Raw genomic sequence first — 17,917 nt, 5'->3', positions numbered from 1 at the left:
ATGGTTTGGGTGAATAAATATATAAAACTTAGATATCATGGTTTAAGTGCTTATCACTTTAAGCACAATGCAGCAGGCAATTAGCCGATTAAGGGTGCGGTTAGAAGTTACAATATAAGGAAGCATTAGAAGCTGGAAAGATTACTGTAACTGTGTGTTGCTGCGACTGTTACTGTGTGTTACTGCGACTAACTGTGATTACTGACTGTGAGTGCCTGTGACTGAACTGTTATTGTTTGCTACTGTTTGCTGATTTACTGCGTAATTCTACTGAATATCCAGCGTGTGTTCCTCTGGAGAGTGAAACCGGAGGAGGAGAAGATATCTTTATCGGCTGATAAAGATATTGCAAGGACTCTTAACTTGGACTATACTAGTGAGTCATACTGGATGGAAATACTGTGAATGACTTAATGGACTGAATGACAATGCTTTGAACTCTAACTGGATTAAAAACTATTTAAACTACAAACAGTGTTTGTGTTCAGTGTGTGTATACTCTGGGGCCCTTCCTGGCTTGACTACTGCTGAAATACTCTTCTAGGGGTTAATCCCCAAACCCTAACATTGGTTATGGGCCCAGCAGCATAGTCTAACTAACCAGGATATAGCAGAGAGAGTTGGTGTGAGTTTCACATTACTGTAAAAACAAACTGTTTTAATTAGTTTAAAATAGTCAAAATATCTGAAGAGTAATGGCACAAGTAAATTTGTCACAACTGTCCATGATATCCAGGCTGGATGGAACAAACTATGTTTCATGGTCAATGAAATGTAGTTTACTTCTACGCAGAGAAGGTTTGTGGGACATTATAGCAAACCCACCAGATGTGAGTAGCTGGGATCCTGCTGATGATGATGATAAAGAAAAGTTACAAGACTTTAAACTGAAGAATGAGCAGGCTTTATGCATCATAGGACTGACTCTCTGTGATCAGCAGCTTGTCCATATTCGTGGAGAAGAAAATGCTGCAAACTGCTGGGAGAACCTCAGGAAGATTTATGTTCGGGACAGTGTAGGAGCACATATAAATCTTACACGGAAGCTTTTCGAACGCATCTTCAGAGGAATGGAGATATGTTAGTTCATTTAAACTGTATGAAGAGCATTTTTCAAGATTTGCAAGAAAAAGAGCTTATATTTAATGAACTACAACAAGTCTACATAATATTATCTTCATTAGATCAAAGCTATGATGACTATGTGACTTCGTTGGAAGTATTGCCAAAAGAAAGCCTCTCATTAACCGAGATTACAGGCAGGCTACTAGAAGAAGCCAGAAGAAGGCGTGAGCGTGACGAGCTGAGAGAAGATAAGAAAGAAGAGAAATTATCTTCAAAGCTTGAAAAAAACCAGAAAAGCAAAGTAAAGCACCTGGAAGAAGAGATTTATCTTCAACGGCATACACAATTAAAAAGTGTTTTAATTGTGGAGGCAGAAGGACATTGGCAAGATTCTGCAAAAGAGAAAAAAGCCAGAATGTAAAAAAGCCAAAGAAAGCATTTGAACTAGCCATGTTTAGCAACTCTGATGTGAAGAATAATTTATGGGTGGTTGACAGTGGCGCATCCCACTGCATCACAAGAGATAAGACAAAATTTATAAAAATGTCTACAAGTTCTCAACATATATCACTTGCCAATAGCTGGAACCTGAAAGCGAAGGTCAAGGTTTTGCACGTTGTCCGTACATAAACCAGGATATAAAAATGTTGTATGTACCGCAACTAAAGTTTAATTTGCTTTCAGTAAGGGTATTAGATAAATTAGGTTATGTAATTACTTTTAAAGATAATAATTGCATAATTGAAAAAGATAACAAAAGGGTAACTGCAGCTTTAAATGGAACATTATATGTATTAGATAATAGTAAGAAAGGGGAGGCTCAAACTGTATTTAATAATATAAAGCCTCATGATGAATGTATCCATTTATTGCATAGGCGTTTGGGGCATGTAAATTTTAAAATGCTAAAACGCTGAAGGAATAAGGTTAAAACCTTGTGATAAATATTTGCGTTGTAATGTTTGCTGTGAAGATAAGAGCAAGGTATTGCCTGCAAATAGGCTAAATGGTTTCAAAACAAAAGAACCTTTAGAAGTAGTATTTGCAGACATAATAGGTCCAAAGAAACCCAGTATGGGGGTGCTAGATATATACTGAGCATTATGGACCATTATTCTAGATATGGGTTTTGCTATTTAATGAAAAGCAAAACTGAAACATATCAACATTTTTCAATTGGCTTAGGTTTGCTGAAAGAAAGTCTAAACGTGCTGATAACCCTGGTGACAGATAATGGCACGGAATTTATTAATAACAAATTCCGGAACTTACAGAGGGTTGTCAATGATCCGGAGGGGCCTTCGGGCCAGACGGAGTCCCACCCATAGGACAGCCAAGCTTTGGTATGTCCCACAGTCTGGATGCTCCGAGCGGCTCGAGGGAGAATGGGCGTTGGTCCTTACCTGATACGCCCCTTCTAGGCGAGCCGCGAGGAGCATCCAGCCCCACCCTAGCATCTCCGTCTGGTGGGGACTCCTGTTTTCAGCCAAGGAGCCAATAGTTGATTAGATAGGATTAATAACTTCTCTTCTCGTTATCGCAAAAAACTGGGGAGAGGCTGCGCGATGCCACGTGGGAGGGGCGGAGCGTTTCCTCGTCTAAAGCTCAGCCTGAAAGAAGAGGACTCAGAAGCACATCCCACAGTCTGGATGCTCCTCGCGGCTCGCCTAGAAGGGGCGTATCAGGTAAGGACCAACGCCCCAATTACATTCTTGCAGTTAAAGTTGCACACACTTTAACTAACAAACCATGATACCATATTTATTATTTTTACCCAAACCAGTTAGGGTAAACAATGTTATCCCTAACATAATGCATTCTGAATTTTATACGTTCTATTAGTTAGCCCATATGAAGAACATAGAGTCAAAAATTGTTGCCCTATGATGCACCATTTTGCTCTTTTAAAGGTTAAAAGAGGTAGAGTTTAAGAATATCTAGATTACATTTTTATGTCCTTATTAAATGTATCTCTTAAGATATTTTAATTACATAGTTTAAGATTCTTGCAGTTTTCATTTCAGATTCTAATTTTAATTAGGAATTGAGTTGTTTCATAAGCTGCATTAAACATTAATAAAACATGTGGTAGAAACCAGTGATACAGCTTTTGATGTTTAGCTGTCCATTTCCCATTTGCCTATTAGATTTATTTTATTTTATTTTTTTTGGAAAAATACTTTATTAGTTTTACCTTTAAAAGAACAACACAACTACAAATTATGTACAACAAAAAGAAAAATAGGCCTTGGCATAGACCAAGAGGGGAAGAGAGGAAAGCCTAAGAGAGGGGAAAGGGAAGAGTAAGGGAGGGAAGGATAGAGTAGGAAAACAGTTAAAATAAAACCATATTTTGTGACTGTCTGTAAGATCCTTTCTTCTTCAAAAGTATCATCGGCGGTGCTTTTCTTTATCTCTGCTTCGAGGCCCTCGCCATAATTTTCCTAGAGATGATCTATCTTTGGTTTAGCCAATTATACAAAGGATTCCAATTGTTGTAATATGATGAGGATTCTTTATTTTTTTAGTGCTTGGGTTAGTTTGTCCATTTCGCGCATTGTAAAATTTTCTGAATAACCATATGTTCAGAGGAATGGAAGATAATTTCCAGCACTGGGCAAATGCCAGTCTGGCTGCGGTTAAGATATGAATTACAATATACTTCGATTTTTGGGTATTTGTTTATCGAAAATTCCTAGAAGGAAGGACTCTGGTTTGTACTCTATTTGTTCCTTGGTTATTTCCTCTAGCCAGCGCCTAATTTTTGCCAGTACTTCTGGGTTTCCTTGCACGACCACCACAAATGGAAGAAGGTACCTTCTATGCTTTGACATTTCCAACAATTGGGGCTCGTGTTGGGGTGCATCTTCGCCAATCTCGAAGGGGGCAGGTGCCATCTATAAAACATTTTATATGCGTTTTCTTTATAAGCTGCTGATTTCGTGATCTTAATGTTCCTGTTCCAGATCCTTTCCCATTCTGCTAGCGTAATGCTCCGTCCCACGTTTCTGCTCCACGCAATCATATTTCCTTTGACAATTTCTTGTTCTAATTCAGTTTCTAATAAATGTTTGTAAAATTTAGATATATTTTTTTTGCTCGATCCTAATAGAATTTTGTCTAAAGTCTGTAATTTATTGTAGATTCCAAATTCCTTAATATCTTGTTTATATCTACTATGAATTTGAAGGTACACCCACTGATCAATTTTAAATCCTCGCTCTTGTAATTCTTGTCGGGTTTTCAATTTTCCTTGTGGGTCTAATAAATTTTCGTACTTAATCATTTTAGTTATATCCAAATTATTAGGGTGTACTATCGCTTCCATTGGAGATAGCCAAATCGGTATTTTTAGATAAAGTTTTTTACGTACTTTTTTTCCAATTGGTTAATAGAGACTCCTGATAAGATGCCTATGGAAATATGATTGCCTGGGTTTCCCAGTTTCCCACAGAAAGGCATGCCATCCTTTCTGCATATCGTGGCCTTCTAATATTAGTGTTCTTTTGTTAGTTAAATTCACCCATTCCTTTATCCATAGTAGGGTGGCTGCCTTGTAATATACTTCCCAGTTTGGCAGGCCTAACCCTCCTCTGCTTTTCAAATCTTGTAGGGCTTTTACATTAATCCTAGCTTTTTTCCCCTGCCAAATAAATTTCAGTGTTATCTTGTTTAATTCCATAAAAAAATTTTATTTAATTTGATTGGAATTGTCTGGAATAGATATAGAAATTTTGGCAGAATATTCATCTTAATCAGAGCAATCCTGCCCAATAAGGAAAGTTGTAATGTACTCCAGGAATCTAAATCTTTCTTGGATTGTTGGAGAAGTTTGTCATAGTTGTTTTCTTTTAATGATTTGCTTTGTGGAGTAAGCCAAATTCCTAAGTATTTAATTTTTTTGTCACCTGTATTCCCATTATTGTCTCTAGTTCTTTATTCTGGTCTCCTGTTAAATTTTTAGACATTAATTTCATTTTACCCCTATTAATTTTAAATCCTGTGACTTCTCCAAATCGTTCTAGTTCTTCTAATAAGTTATGTCCTTTTTCTATAGGCTCCTCCAGAAAAAAACCAAATCATCAGCGAAGGCTTGTACTTTGTACTCTTCTGATTTAATCCTCAGTCCTCTAATTCTCGAATTTTGCCTAATATACGTCAAAAGAGATTCTAGGGCGAATATGAAAAGCAGAGGAGAGAGAGGGCAACCCTGTCTAACCCCTTTTTCTATTTTTATCGGGTCAGTTTGTTCCCATTTATTAGAATATTTGCCTGTTGAGTATGGTAAATTGTAGTGACGACGTTTTCAAATCTAGTGCCAAGGTTCATATTGTATATTTTTGAATTAAAAATGCCAATTTAAATTGTCGAATGCTTTTTCAGCGTCCAAAAACATAAAAGCAAATTGTTTTTCCGGATGGGCTTCATAGTATTCTGAAATGTCTATCACTGTTCTTAGATTATTCTTAATTTGTCGAAATGGGAGAAATCCATTTTGATCTTCATGGATATGTGTGTTTAGAACCTGTTTTAGTCTATTAGCTATTATAGAAGAGAATAGTTTGTAATCTGCATTCAGGAGCTAGATTGGTCTATAATTATTAATAAGTCTATGGTCTAGGTCCTCCTTCGGGATCAGCGAAATTAAGGCTCCCCTCCACGAGTCCGGCATCTTGGCTGCTAGGAGTACCTCATTGAATACTTCCAGCATCAGTGGTCCAATTTGTTCTATGATTGTTTTGTAAAGTTCTACAGGTATCCCGTCCGGTCCTGGCGCTTTATTGTTACTTTGCTTCTCTATTGCTGACTTCAGTTCGGACCATGTTATATTTTTGTTTAATAATTCTATCTCTTCCTCTCCAATTGCTTTTTCGCTTTGCTTCCTCTAGATATTTCATTATTTTGTCCTCACAAACGTCTTCCTTTTTGTATAATTTCCTGAAGTATTTAAAAGTGATCTCTTTTTCTTCTCTATCTCCTCTTGCAAATTGCCCCTCTCGTCCATTAATTGGTGTATCAATCTTTTTTCTTTCATTTTCTTAAGTTTGTGGGCTAACCATCTCCCTGGCTTGTTTGCGGCTCAAAATAAATTTGTTTAGTCATTTTCAGACTACTCTCCAATTTTTCTTGTTCCAATAAATTTAGATTGTGTTTAGTTGTTATTAACTGATTCTGTATTCTTTGATTTTTGGGGTTCTTTTGTAGTTGGGTTTCTAAATCCTTAATTTCTTGTTGTAAGTTACTTTGTTGGGCATACTTTCTTTTTATTTCTCATAGCATTGTAAGAGATAGTTGTTCCTCTTATAAATGCCTTCATTGTGTCCCATATATTTTGTTTCAAGTTAGTTCATTATTATTTTCTTTTAAGAAGAAGTTCAGTTCTTCTTTCAATTTATTAGTGTATTCTTCTTCTTTTATTAAGTGAGTGTTAAGAGTCCATCTTCTTTTTGGTTTTCTTCTACCTCTCCAGGTTATTTGAATTGGGTTGTGATCAGCCCAGTCGCTTTGGTAAGATTTCGCTATCTTTGATTTCATTAATTAATTCACCATTTATCCAAGCCATATCTATTCTTGTCCAAATTTTGTGTGGGTTAGAGTAAAAGGTAAACTGTTCTTTTTTGGGTTTAGTTTTCTCCAAATATCTACCAGATTCAGTTCGTACATCATATCCTTACATGGCTTCGAAAATTCTCTTTTTCCTTTTTTATTCTTACTCATGTTACTATGATCCTTCCGGTAGTCAGCAATAGAGTTAAAATCGCCAATCAGAAAAATATTGCCATTTCCGAAATCTATTATTTTTGGTGAAGATGTTTGAAAAATTTACCTTGATCATCATTTGGGGCATAGATTACTACCAGTAAAAATGTAATGCCATTAATCGAAGTTTGTACCACCAGGGTTCTTCCTTCAGGATCCGCCCAGATTAACTCCGCTTTTAAATCATCTCTCACATATATTGCAATACCTTTCTTTTTGTGCTCATCTGCTGGTGCTGTGAATAATTTTCTGCCTATTAGATTTATTTTCATGGTATTGTTTTGTAAGGAAGAATAGAGACTACATTGCTTATTATTTGGCAGAGCTATTGTCTATGAGGTTATTCTACTGGATTACAGGAAAAACTATGTAAAGGCTTCACTACATTAATCTGAAGGGAATTTTATCAGCTTTTTGGCCCCATGAATGGTATCGGAAGTACATTGTTAGATTATAGCAAAATTTGCATGTTATCCCTCAGAGCAATTGTCACAATAACATAGTCAATTGAGGCTTTACTTACATTTCTGTTTTGCCTTTGAGAGGGTATCAGGTAATAAAACAAAACACATTTATAAATGTAGAGGTGATTCTTTCTTCGTACTTGGAATATGTTTGCTGTATATTAGCTTATACAGAGAAAAATATATCAATACTAAACCAAGCATAATTATGCACTGCAAGCATGCAAGTACATTGTAATAGAGAATGCAATAGCAACAAAAATTTCCAAATTAACATAAAAGAATACAATATTTGCAAGGCATTATTGACTGTTCTCACTCATAGCCCTTGTGTTGAAACTGTGATTCAGAAGAGTTAAAATGTTACTTATTTTAATAGTTGCAATTGAAAGTAGAATTCCACACTATTTTCTGCAGCATTTTAGTTAATCAGTAAACTACTGTTGTTAGGTTGCTTCCATGAGGTTTCTTTTGACTAAACAACCTATTTGATCTATGCAATAATCTAGATGTAAGCAAAACTGAGTGATTACTATTGGCAAATACAATACAAAATAATAATGACACAAAATAGCTTTTATATATTAGGCTTGCTGATAATGCAGTAAACCCAGAGCATTATAGAATTACAGCAGAACTAGTAATGCATGTACAAATTCTTAAAAATTCACTGCCCCTAAAAGAGTAGAAACATAGCTTTTCTTCCTGTATAAGTTTGTTCTATGATTGGTAGCCAGTAGAAAGTGCTAACCTCTGTTATTTTGTATGTATATGACCCATATTGACCTAGTAAGAGATTAGTTGGACGGGTCGTAATTGCCTTTAATCCATTAAGGCAAATTACAATTCCTTCCTAGGATTGTGAAGGCTTTGCCAAGATACAATGGTTATATTAATATGTTCTAAGAGAAGGAACAAGGCCTGCATCTCTTGGTATATTCTATGTTCTACTTCTGATCTTGCAGGCAACAGTAGGTGGATGAAAGAATTAAAGAAGTACCACTGGAGAAGCACAGCACTTGAATCTTGCAGTTGTTCACATTTTTTAAAGTTACAGACACAGTTTTTAGATTAGTGATTGACATCCATTTTCAGATGTATAGCCTGCCAGATCCATAACGCAGGGGTTTTGATAAATAGCTAGAGGCAATGGCACTTAGACTTATATACCGCTTTTTAGTGCTTTACAGCCCTCTCTAAGCGGTTTACAGAGTCAGCATATTGCCCCCAACAATCTGGCTCCTTATTTTACCCACCTTGGAAGGATGGAAGGTTGAGTCAATCTTGAGCTAACCTTAAAACATAATACAGGTAATCCTCAGTTTACAACCGTTCATTTAGTAACCATTCAAAGTTACAATGGCACTGAAAAAAGTGACTTATGACCATTACAAAATGGTCAAGGTCATGTGATCAAAATTCAGATTCTCGGCAACTAGTTCATATTTATGACCGTTGCAATGTCCTGGAATCATGTGATCAGCTTTTGTGACCTTCTGACAAAGTCAATGAGGAATCCCAATTCACTTAACAACCATAGCAAGGAAGATCATAAAATGAGGCAAAACTCACTTAACAAATGTTGCATTTAGCAACATAATTTTTGGGCTCAATTGTGGTCATAACTCGAGGACTACCTGTAACTTTTTTAAAAAAATATGTTGTTTTAGAACATTATTTACCAGCTTAGACACTCTTGAGATATTTGCATGTGTGGATATAGAATTCCCAGCAAGATGGGTATTGCTTAGAACTCTGGAAGTTGAAAAACAAGCAAAGTTAATTCCAAAACAAACCCAGTTTTGTAATTGTTTATTTAGCACAATATTTATTATGTGACAAGTTGAGTGTTTCAGAATTCAAGGTGTCAGCAGTTTTTAAGCCAACAAGAAGATTCAGTATGGCTTCAATCCTCTGTATCTGTCAGAACAAATCATCTTCCAAGATGGTGCTCGAAGTGCTGAATTTACCAGTGTTGGAGATTTTGCAGTGTTGGAGATTTTGCTGCAACACATTAGAAGATAACAAAACAGGGACATTTGTTTATTTGTTAGATTTATGTTTTATTTGTCCTTCAGGAGCTTTAGGTAGTGTTGATAGCATTCCACCCTCCCATCTTGCCCAAACAAAACCATGTAGATTGGTTGGACCGAGTGAATTATGTTACTCACCAGCAGTCATCCCAGAAATAGTTTTTCTTTTGCTGAGGGTGAATTCGAACATGGGTGATGATTCAGATTTTGAACTGAAGGAACAGGGCCTTCACAAGTTTTGAACTTGAACTCTCAGGAACCAGTTGGTTCTCTAGAATCTAGCAGAGTACTTGACCTACCACCTTAGTTTTCATACACAAAGAAAGATCAAGTGAGTAGAACAGAGGCATTTAATGAGGCTCCTCAAAAGAAAGGCATGGCTCAGGAAAAATGGGCATCCCTGTATCATTCCTGTGTTACTGAGATTTATAGCTGCTATAAAGAATTATGGTTTTAAGTTCTGATCTCCTGTGCTTGTAATTTATGATATATTACTGTAAGTTTCCCTTAGTCATTATATCATATTGGCTCTAATTTCTGGATAGATGTCAGATTTGGGAAGACAGTGGTAGGCTGTTTTGGCACAGTAGTAGGTGACCTGGCATTTCATGACTTTCTTTGTGGATAGTGCTGTAGTAGTTAAAATGCAGTACTCCAGGCTACTTTCTGCTGACTGCCGGCTGCCAGCAGTTTGGCAGTTCAAGTCTCACTGGCTCAAGGTTGACTCAGTCTTCCATCCTTCCGAGATTGATAAAATGAAGACCCAGAATATTGGGGGCAATATGCTGACTCTAAACTGCTTAGAGAGGGCTGTAAAGCACTGTAAAGTAGTATATAAGTCTTAAGTGCTATTGCTAAAGTTGGCAAATCCAAGTGTTGCTTTCCTTCTCTTGTCCTTTTCAGTGTAGGCTTATTGTTAGTTTTTTAAAGTTATCTTTTATACTTCCAAGGAAATAAAGAACCCAAATTGAAAGCTGGAAAAAATAGAGATAAAGATGATACCTTTTTACTACAATGTTTATGTCCCTGTTTCTTCCTTTTAAATTCCTTCCTATATTATTTCAAGAACTCAAGAAAGCAGGATAGAAAAATCACCAACATCCATATAAAACAGATTAAGTTCAGGGCTTTCAGTTGCCAAATGGCCTAATATGGATTTTTTTTCAGATAATTTTTTTGAACATTGGAATTATTATATACTAGGAGATGTGAGTTCATATGGTATTATGATATGAAATACACATTTGCAATTAACTGGAAATAAACATAGAGCTAATATATTTAATGATTTAGGTACCTTCTGTTCAGAGATGCCATTTTATTCTTCTTCTCTGTTTTTTGGAACAGTTCTGTCATCCAGTGCATCTTTCCGAGAAAACCAAGAGAAAAGATGGTTTGCACAAATAAGCTTGTGGCCAGAATTACTTTGAATGAATTGTGAACAGAAAAGCAACAATGTAAGTTATTTTTATTGTTAAAGTTACAATTCCATAAGCATATGTCCAAAGGAGAGAATTTTGATTGGTTTTTCTCTGCATTTTTAAAATATATTTTTATCCCAACCTTTATTATTTTTATAAGTAACTCAAGGTATCAAACATTCTTAAATACTTTTTTGTCCTCCTATTTTCCGCATGACAACAATCCTGGAAGATGAATTAAGGTAAACATGAGCGATTGGCCCAAAGTCACCCAGCTGGCTTGCATGCCTAAGGTGGAACTAGAATTCACACTTTCCTGGTTTCTAGCCTAGTTCTTTAACTACTAGACTACACTGTATTAAATAATGGGGTGAAAATGAGAATGATTCTTCTCATATCACATTTTCAATCAACTGGGCATCTATGTAACTGAAGTGAAAAGATGGACAAGACTGTCCAAACTTGGTTTAAAAAGTATAGTATGGACCTCTTTCATTATGGCTTTCATACATTTGTCTTTCAGTAGTCAAAGTGAGTAGCAAATGGTTGTGACTGTGTGGACAAATAAATACCAGGTAACAAAAGAGCTCATTACAAGGATTATTTTCCTGATTTATATATAAAAAATATCTATTTAAACTAAAGTTATAGAGCTGGAGGCATTAGGTTCCATCCAAACCTTGTATTTATTATACAGAATACATTAATATATCAAATACATTGAAATATAATCTCTGTAGAGATTAGAACACACATGAGCAGTTTTTAATTGCATTCAAAAACTAGGTGCGTTAATCAGCACTGAAAACTTTGTATGATAATTCTTTTATTTTTCAATTATTTGAAAGGGCAGAAAAGCTTCTATAAGAAAATAAGAGATATCTACTAAATAGGCTAGTATTGTCTCTAATGAAAATTAGATTAGTGCAAGTTTAGACATATGGGAGAACTAAAATTTTCTTTGTTGATGTCCATATAACAACTAAGAAATATCTAGTCTTATATCGGACCACAAAATTCACTAATATCCTTCTCCAGAAATCTGTTTCCAACTCTATGAACTGGAGACATTATGTTCATACATGCCAGACCAATATATAATTTGTTTTGGCTTAGTGGGTATATGAATCCAGTAGCATTAGGTACAAACTATGCTGGAATTAGTAATTCAGCTATATCTAAAAACTATGGATTCTCCAACTTTAATGTAAATAATAATACCATTAATAACCAAAGCAACTGATATTTTCCAGCACGATTCTGTTTCAAAATTTATCTCACATGTTTACTACAAAGATGAAATGTGAATGTACACTGAAATTTGCAAGGCAGAAATGCAATATACTGTATTTTTCAAAGTATAAGACACTCAGTAGTTTTGGGGGAGGAAAATAAGAAAAAAAAAATCTGCCTCTGTCTATCAGCATCGGTATTCATCTGGCTAGCATCCTTAGCAAACAGCCTGGTCAGCTTTAGCACATTATCGCAGCCTGATTCAGCATGAGCAGCTGATTGGCAGCTGTATCAGCCACCCGGAATACCCCCAATCAGTTGTTACCAGAGGTGAACGTTAACAACAGGTTCACTGGTTGTGAGCATGTACGCTCTTTGGGGCTTAGGCAGCAGGCAGCAGCTATTCGGAGCTTCCTTTTTGGCCTCTGTATGTCGCATTTTCGGACTGTTCCAGGCAGCAGGAATCGGCGGTGGAGGCTATCCCTGCCGCCTGGAACTGCCCAAAAACGTGATGCACAGAGGCCAAAAAATGTGATATGCAGAGGCCAAAAATGGGATGCATGGAGGCGGCGATGTGCTCGGGCAATCACTGCAGCCTTGAACTGGCCAAAACTGAAGTGCACAGAGGCCAGAAACATGAGGCACAGAGGCAGAAATGGTCTGTGGCAATCACTGCAGCCTGGAACAGGTCTAAAATGCGACACACGGAGGTCGAAAATGGCTGAAGGGTGGAAAGCGGAGGGTGGGCAGGGCTACATCCGATGTATAAGATGCACCCTAATTTTCACCCTCTTTTAGGGGGGGAAAGTGCGTCTTTTATACTCTGAAAAATACAGTAAATCTGAGGTAAATGTAAGTCACTTTCAATCAACTGGACAACTACTGTCAAAGGATCAATGCTGATTTTTAAAATGTATTCCAGTGTGTATTGGCAAAGATAGGTGAGATGCCAGTTTTCCTTCTAGGTCTAAATGTGTCAGTGGAAATTCTAATATAATGCACTTTTCACACCACTGTAATTCTTTTTTTCTGTTTTTGAAATCTCATCTTGAGGAATATCATTTAAAATGGCATTTGTCAAGAAATCCACAGGCCTCTGGAAAAAATTAAAATGTTACTCATATCTACTGCAGAGCTTTGTTTAAAACTAACCAAAACTATAACAGTCACCCAAGTCACCGTAGCATAGATTGGAAAACTGTTTTGCTAGTCTTACAAGAACAAAGCTATTCAGAGGGTGAAAGCCAACATCATATAGTAACTAAAACACATGACTTGGATATTAATAATGAATGAAATATTTGTGGCTCTTTCTACCATATAAAAATCAGAATTCTTGGCTGATGATGACAATTGGTTTATTGTTAAAGTGCTGCAATTTCCACACTGCACCTAACTTTTATGTAAATAAAATTGGCAAACAAAGCAAATTCAAATAAGGGTTTAAATCCACCTACTGAGTGTAACTAGACAGTGGCTACATACAGTTTAACAATGATTCTTTATTTGATGAAAACTGTCATGAGCAGGGAAATAGTTTTGATAATAATTATATTGTCACTAACATTGAAACAATCCACTCAAAAAAGGGATTAAGCACTCCCTCCACTTTTGCCTCAGTCAAAACATCTGCTTCATACAGCTACATTTTCTAGTTCAATGGGAGGCCTTTCCATGGAAAAATCAATCTATCCCTTTGTTTTTACTACTAGGTTTGGGGAAAGCTCTATGATATATTAATGCTTATTAACTGTGATTAATAATAGTAATTATGTATTCCCCAATTATCCTGCCCCACTCATTGTGCTGGGGACAGTCTTCCTGGGAGGAATGAGCAAAAATAGTAAAGGTGTATGCCAAGATACATAATTCATAGATAAGGCATGAAAGTCTCATCTAAAACAAACAGTACATACAGTATAACAGACAATAGTGATACAAAAAGATGTTCAAGTAACTGATCTCTTAGACAACAGAAAAGGCAAAATTTTCATACAGCAATGGTAATCTACTACTGTATTTTACCAAAAAAAAAATCCCTCCTTATTGGATAGATAAGAATAAAGTACAGATGATGGGCCCATAGGCTGGATGGCACTTAGCATACACAGAGGAAGAACTAAGATGTTTTGGAGTTCTGATGATGTTTATGATGTGGCTAGATTAAAACTTTCATGGCATATGGCTGCTGACCTTACCATACAGGAAAAGAAAATCTGAAGCCCCAAAGATAGAGTTACAATTTACATATGAAATGTAAGTAACATGAGTATTAAAAATCTCAACACAGTGAAAGATGAAACAAATTGGTTAAACTATGGCATCTCGGGCATTAGTGAATTGAAATGGACTGGCACTGTGCAATTCAGAAAATCATACTATTTACTAAGTAATAGTAAAGATTTACTATTTAAAGCTGTGGTGGCGCAGTGGTTAGAATACAGTACTGCAGGCTACTTCTGCTGACAGCTGGCTGCCTGCAATTTCACAGTTCCAATCTCATCAGGCTCAAGGTTGACTCAGCCTTCCATCCTTCCGAGGTCAGTAAACTGAGGACCCAGATTATTGGGGGCAAGATGCTGACTCTGTAAAAAATGGTATAGAGAGGGCTGTAAAGCTGTACAAATCTAAATGCTGTTGTTATTATTAGGACATGAAAAACTAGGAAAAAGTGGTGTTGCTTTCACAGTCAGAAAAATGTAGCAGGTAGTACTTGTCATCCTCAAGTCATCCACTTCATTCCTTATCATACACACCAGCTCTTTTGAGGTTCATCATTTACTTGGGAGAGGGGGCAGGGACATGTAGAACTCATATCAACCCAGTCATCCTCATAAATAACCTGCATTTGGTGGTGAATTTCAGTTGGGGAGATTTCTTTGACTGTGAAAATTCAATTGTAGCATGTTATTCAAATTACACTGAGTTATCACAGGCTTCTATTTTACAAAGAATAGCAACACACCTTTTTTTTCCACAGGAACTACTGCCAAATGAAATGAAAGAACAGATGCTAAAGAACATGTCATAGCTTTTGGAGTATCACTAGTGACATCTGTTGGTGGTTTGTAGCATTGGAGACATTAATTTTCAGTCAACCCTCATATTGCGGTAACAGTCTGAATTGTGAACTACAGTTTATTGGCAACTTGAATATAATAAATGATACTGTCCTGTTCCTTTAATCTGTGCACATGTTAGCTATTCTAAAGGCATATATTTTTTTTACAGCTAATGAGAAGCTATATTTAATGTGAACCTTGCCATCTTCACTGTTAATAGGATAATTAAAAAGCTAACCAACAACAGCTTAAAAGGAAAAAGAGAACAAAGGCAAAAGCTTTCAATTTTTATTTTATTTATTTCTTAAACAAATTTATATAGCCACCTATGGCACTGAAGGCGACTGTGGATGGCACATGAAATGAATTCCAATCGTTGATAAAATAGCCTCATAAAAATGGAACGCTAATGTTATGTGTAATATTAAAACATGATAAGATTTTGCTGACATATTTATATATATTTACATTAAATACTAAATTTGTCTTGATAGCTGGACTCCTTGGATACAGTGGGTGCATATGGACATAATATTAAGCTAGTGGCAATGCCTGGTTGACTTTATCAAGATATAAAAGATAAGCAGGGCCAGGCCTGGTTAGTGTTTGAATGGGGAACCTCCAAGGAATACTAGGAGTATAGGCTAATGTGAAAAGTCAAAAAGATTCTCATAAGAAGACAATAGTAGATATACATACAATAGTACATATACATTTCTGTGAAATCACCAGGCCCTGACCCTGGCTCATATGGAGACATTAATGCAGCTTCTTCTTAGCATATTGTTGCCAAGAAAAGTATGTGCTTTTGGTTATGTATTCAACGGCAGCTGAGCACATCTCAAGGGCACCTTTACATGTTCATAGAATTCATTGACTAGGATTTGATTTATAATTCCCTATTTTTTTTCAAGCTGATCTGAGGGGCAGAAAAAAATCTCAGCTTGCTCCATCTTTGTTTTTCTTTCTAGGTCCATGTGGTTATGATATTTAAAATCTATAATGCCTCCTGCCATGGCAGATATCCTGGACATCTGGGCAGTAGATTCACACATAGCAGGTGATAGCTCAGTCTCTGTGGATTGCCTGCTTCCCACTGGGATATACATCAGTCTAGATGTTCCTCGTGATGCCACTATTTGTCATATCAAACAGGTAAAATGCTGTTTAGATATTCATATATTTTAATTGAAACATCATCTCAGTATTTTTACTAAGCAACATTCTTAATATGAATTATTAAGATATTTTTAAGAGCAGATGTCTTATGCTTTTTTTTCCCTATGGGAGCACAGTTCAGTTATTTTCATTAAACATCCAGTCTCAGTATTGATTATCTAGCTTCTAGTCATAGAAGAGGAGTAATATAATAAATAATATTTTGAACAGAAAATTATCCCACTGCATCCCTTAGAGAAGATTCAAGAGGTGCTGTTCTGAACCCTCTGGATCTTTAGGAGTGTAGCTGTCCAGCCTACTCTCTCTTCCGTTAGCTAAATAATAAATGTGGGAGATCTCTCTCTGGTACTGAAGATGGCCAAGCACTTTTATTCCATTTTTAGGAAATACTGTAAGTATAATGATTGATTAATATGGATTATACATTTGGCTTGGAATTGATTTTTGCTTTAATAGTTTACCCAACCCAGCTCAATAGTTTGACAAACCTATCAAAGAGATCACTAAAGAATCAACTTGGTGAAAAAAGGTCTTCCTTAGTACTTTCTGGTTGAATATAAATAAGGTTTTACAAGTATCTTTTTTGTTCCTGAAAGGCTGTTCTAATCTAGAATACTTATTCTAGTAGAATGAACTAGTTTTCTCTTAAGCTCAACATATCAACACACTGAAATTTGATACATATGTTGTTCTTTGAAGGCTTGAGTCAGCTGGATTTGATTGAAGGATGTTTGTTTATGCTGGAGTTTGAGCTTACAAGAGTAGGCAAGGAACACCAATTAATGCTGGATTTAAATTGAAAAAGAATTTAGTTTCTAGTGGAGCTTTCTGTTACCAGAGTTTGGTCTTATTTGCAGCTATTATGGAAACAAGCACACAGCTACCCTCTATTTCATCTTCTTCTGGAGATTGATTCCTATATGTTCTCCTGTGTGAACCAAACGGCAGTACGTGAGGAACTGGAAGATGAAACCCGAAGACTCTGTGATATTAGACCATTTCTTCCTGTTCTCCAGTTAATTACAAGAAGCTGTGATCCAGGAGAAAAGTTAGACTCTAAAATAGGTGTTCTCATAGGAAAAGGTAAATCTCCATGTTCTTGTTTTGGGGATAAGGCACTACAAGTACGTTAACTTGAGGTGAATTGAAGCAAGATAATATTTTTATTTTACACTAAACAACCTGTTGGGATATCCTCTTAGGGATATTTCCTTACCTAAACAAAGAAACAGAATGACCACTGATGGGCAAAAAAACAGTGGGAGAAAGAGTGATTTCCAACTTCCTGTGGGCTGCCCCATTGTTTTTGCTTGTGGGAAGCTGGCAAGGAGTATCGAAAACTCCTCCTCCTCCTTCTCCTTGGCTGGATTGCAGAACTGCAATCATTTTGTCACTTTGCTGAGGGGATAAATGCAGAACTGCAATCACTTTGTCACTTTGCTGAGGGGATAAATGGACTCACGGACCATGAGGAAAACTGCATTCTGCTCCCCATCCCAGCATCTTCCAAGGGTTCCCTCCCTCCATGAAGAAGATATAGCTATTGATCATCAGCAGTCTTCAGATAGCCCTACCTCACCAGCACTCTTTAAATAGTCCTACCTCACCAGAAGACATATGAGCTGCTCCCTCACTGTCCATCACCATTAAGAGATTATAGATTTTAACTTCAGGGTTGTTGTTCTTAATTTTTAAAATAT

General features: G+C 36.4%; 1 protein-coding gene across 3 annotated transcripts in view; it reads left to right on the top strand.

Annotated features, from left to right (window-relative positions):
- Window positions 1-17,917, top strand: part of PIK3CB (phosphatidylinositol-4,5-bisphosphate 3-kinase catalytic subunit beta) — an 83,778-nt gene that overhangs the window by 17,586 nt on the left and 48,275 nt on the right. The window contains exons 2-5 of one of the 3 annotated variants that reach the window (XM_087964990.1): window positions 10,670-10,779; window positions 14,957-15,040; window positions 16,010-16,193; window positions 17,075-17,300. In XM_087964990.1, the coding sequence (XP_087821116.1) occupies window positions 16,041-16,193; window positions 17,075-17,300 (379 nt within the window). In that variant the 5' untranslated portion in view covers window positions 10,670-10,779; window positions 14,957-15,040; window positions 16,010-16,040. Of the gene's footprint in view, window positions 1-10,669; window positions 10,780-14,956; window positions 15,088-16,009; window positions 16,194-17,074; window positions 17,301-17,917 lie in introns of all 3 variants that reach the window. The other 2 variants (XM_087964989.1, XM_087964991.1) reach the window with 2 other exon arrangements.

Source organism: Notechis scutatus, chromosome 4 (genome assembly GCF_049901735.1).
Source record: "Notechis scutatus isolate UNSWTSFEM ecotype Mainland chromosome 4, rNotScu1.2, whole genome shotgun sequence".
NCBI lineage: Eukaryota > Metazoa > Chordata > Lepidosauria > Squamata > Elapidae > Notechis > Notechis scutatus.
The sequence above is the reverse complement of the archived record's forward strand: the minus strand, read 5'-3'. Positions and strand labels throughout refer to the sequence as shown.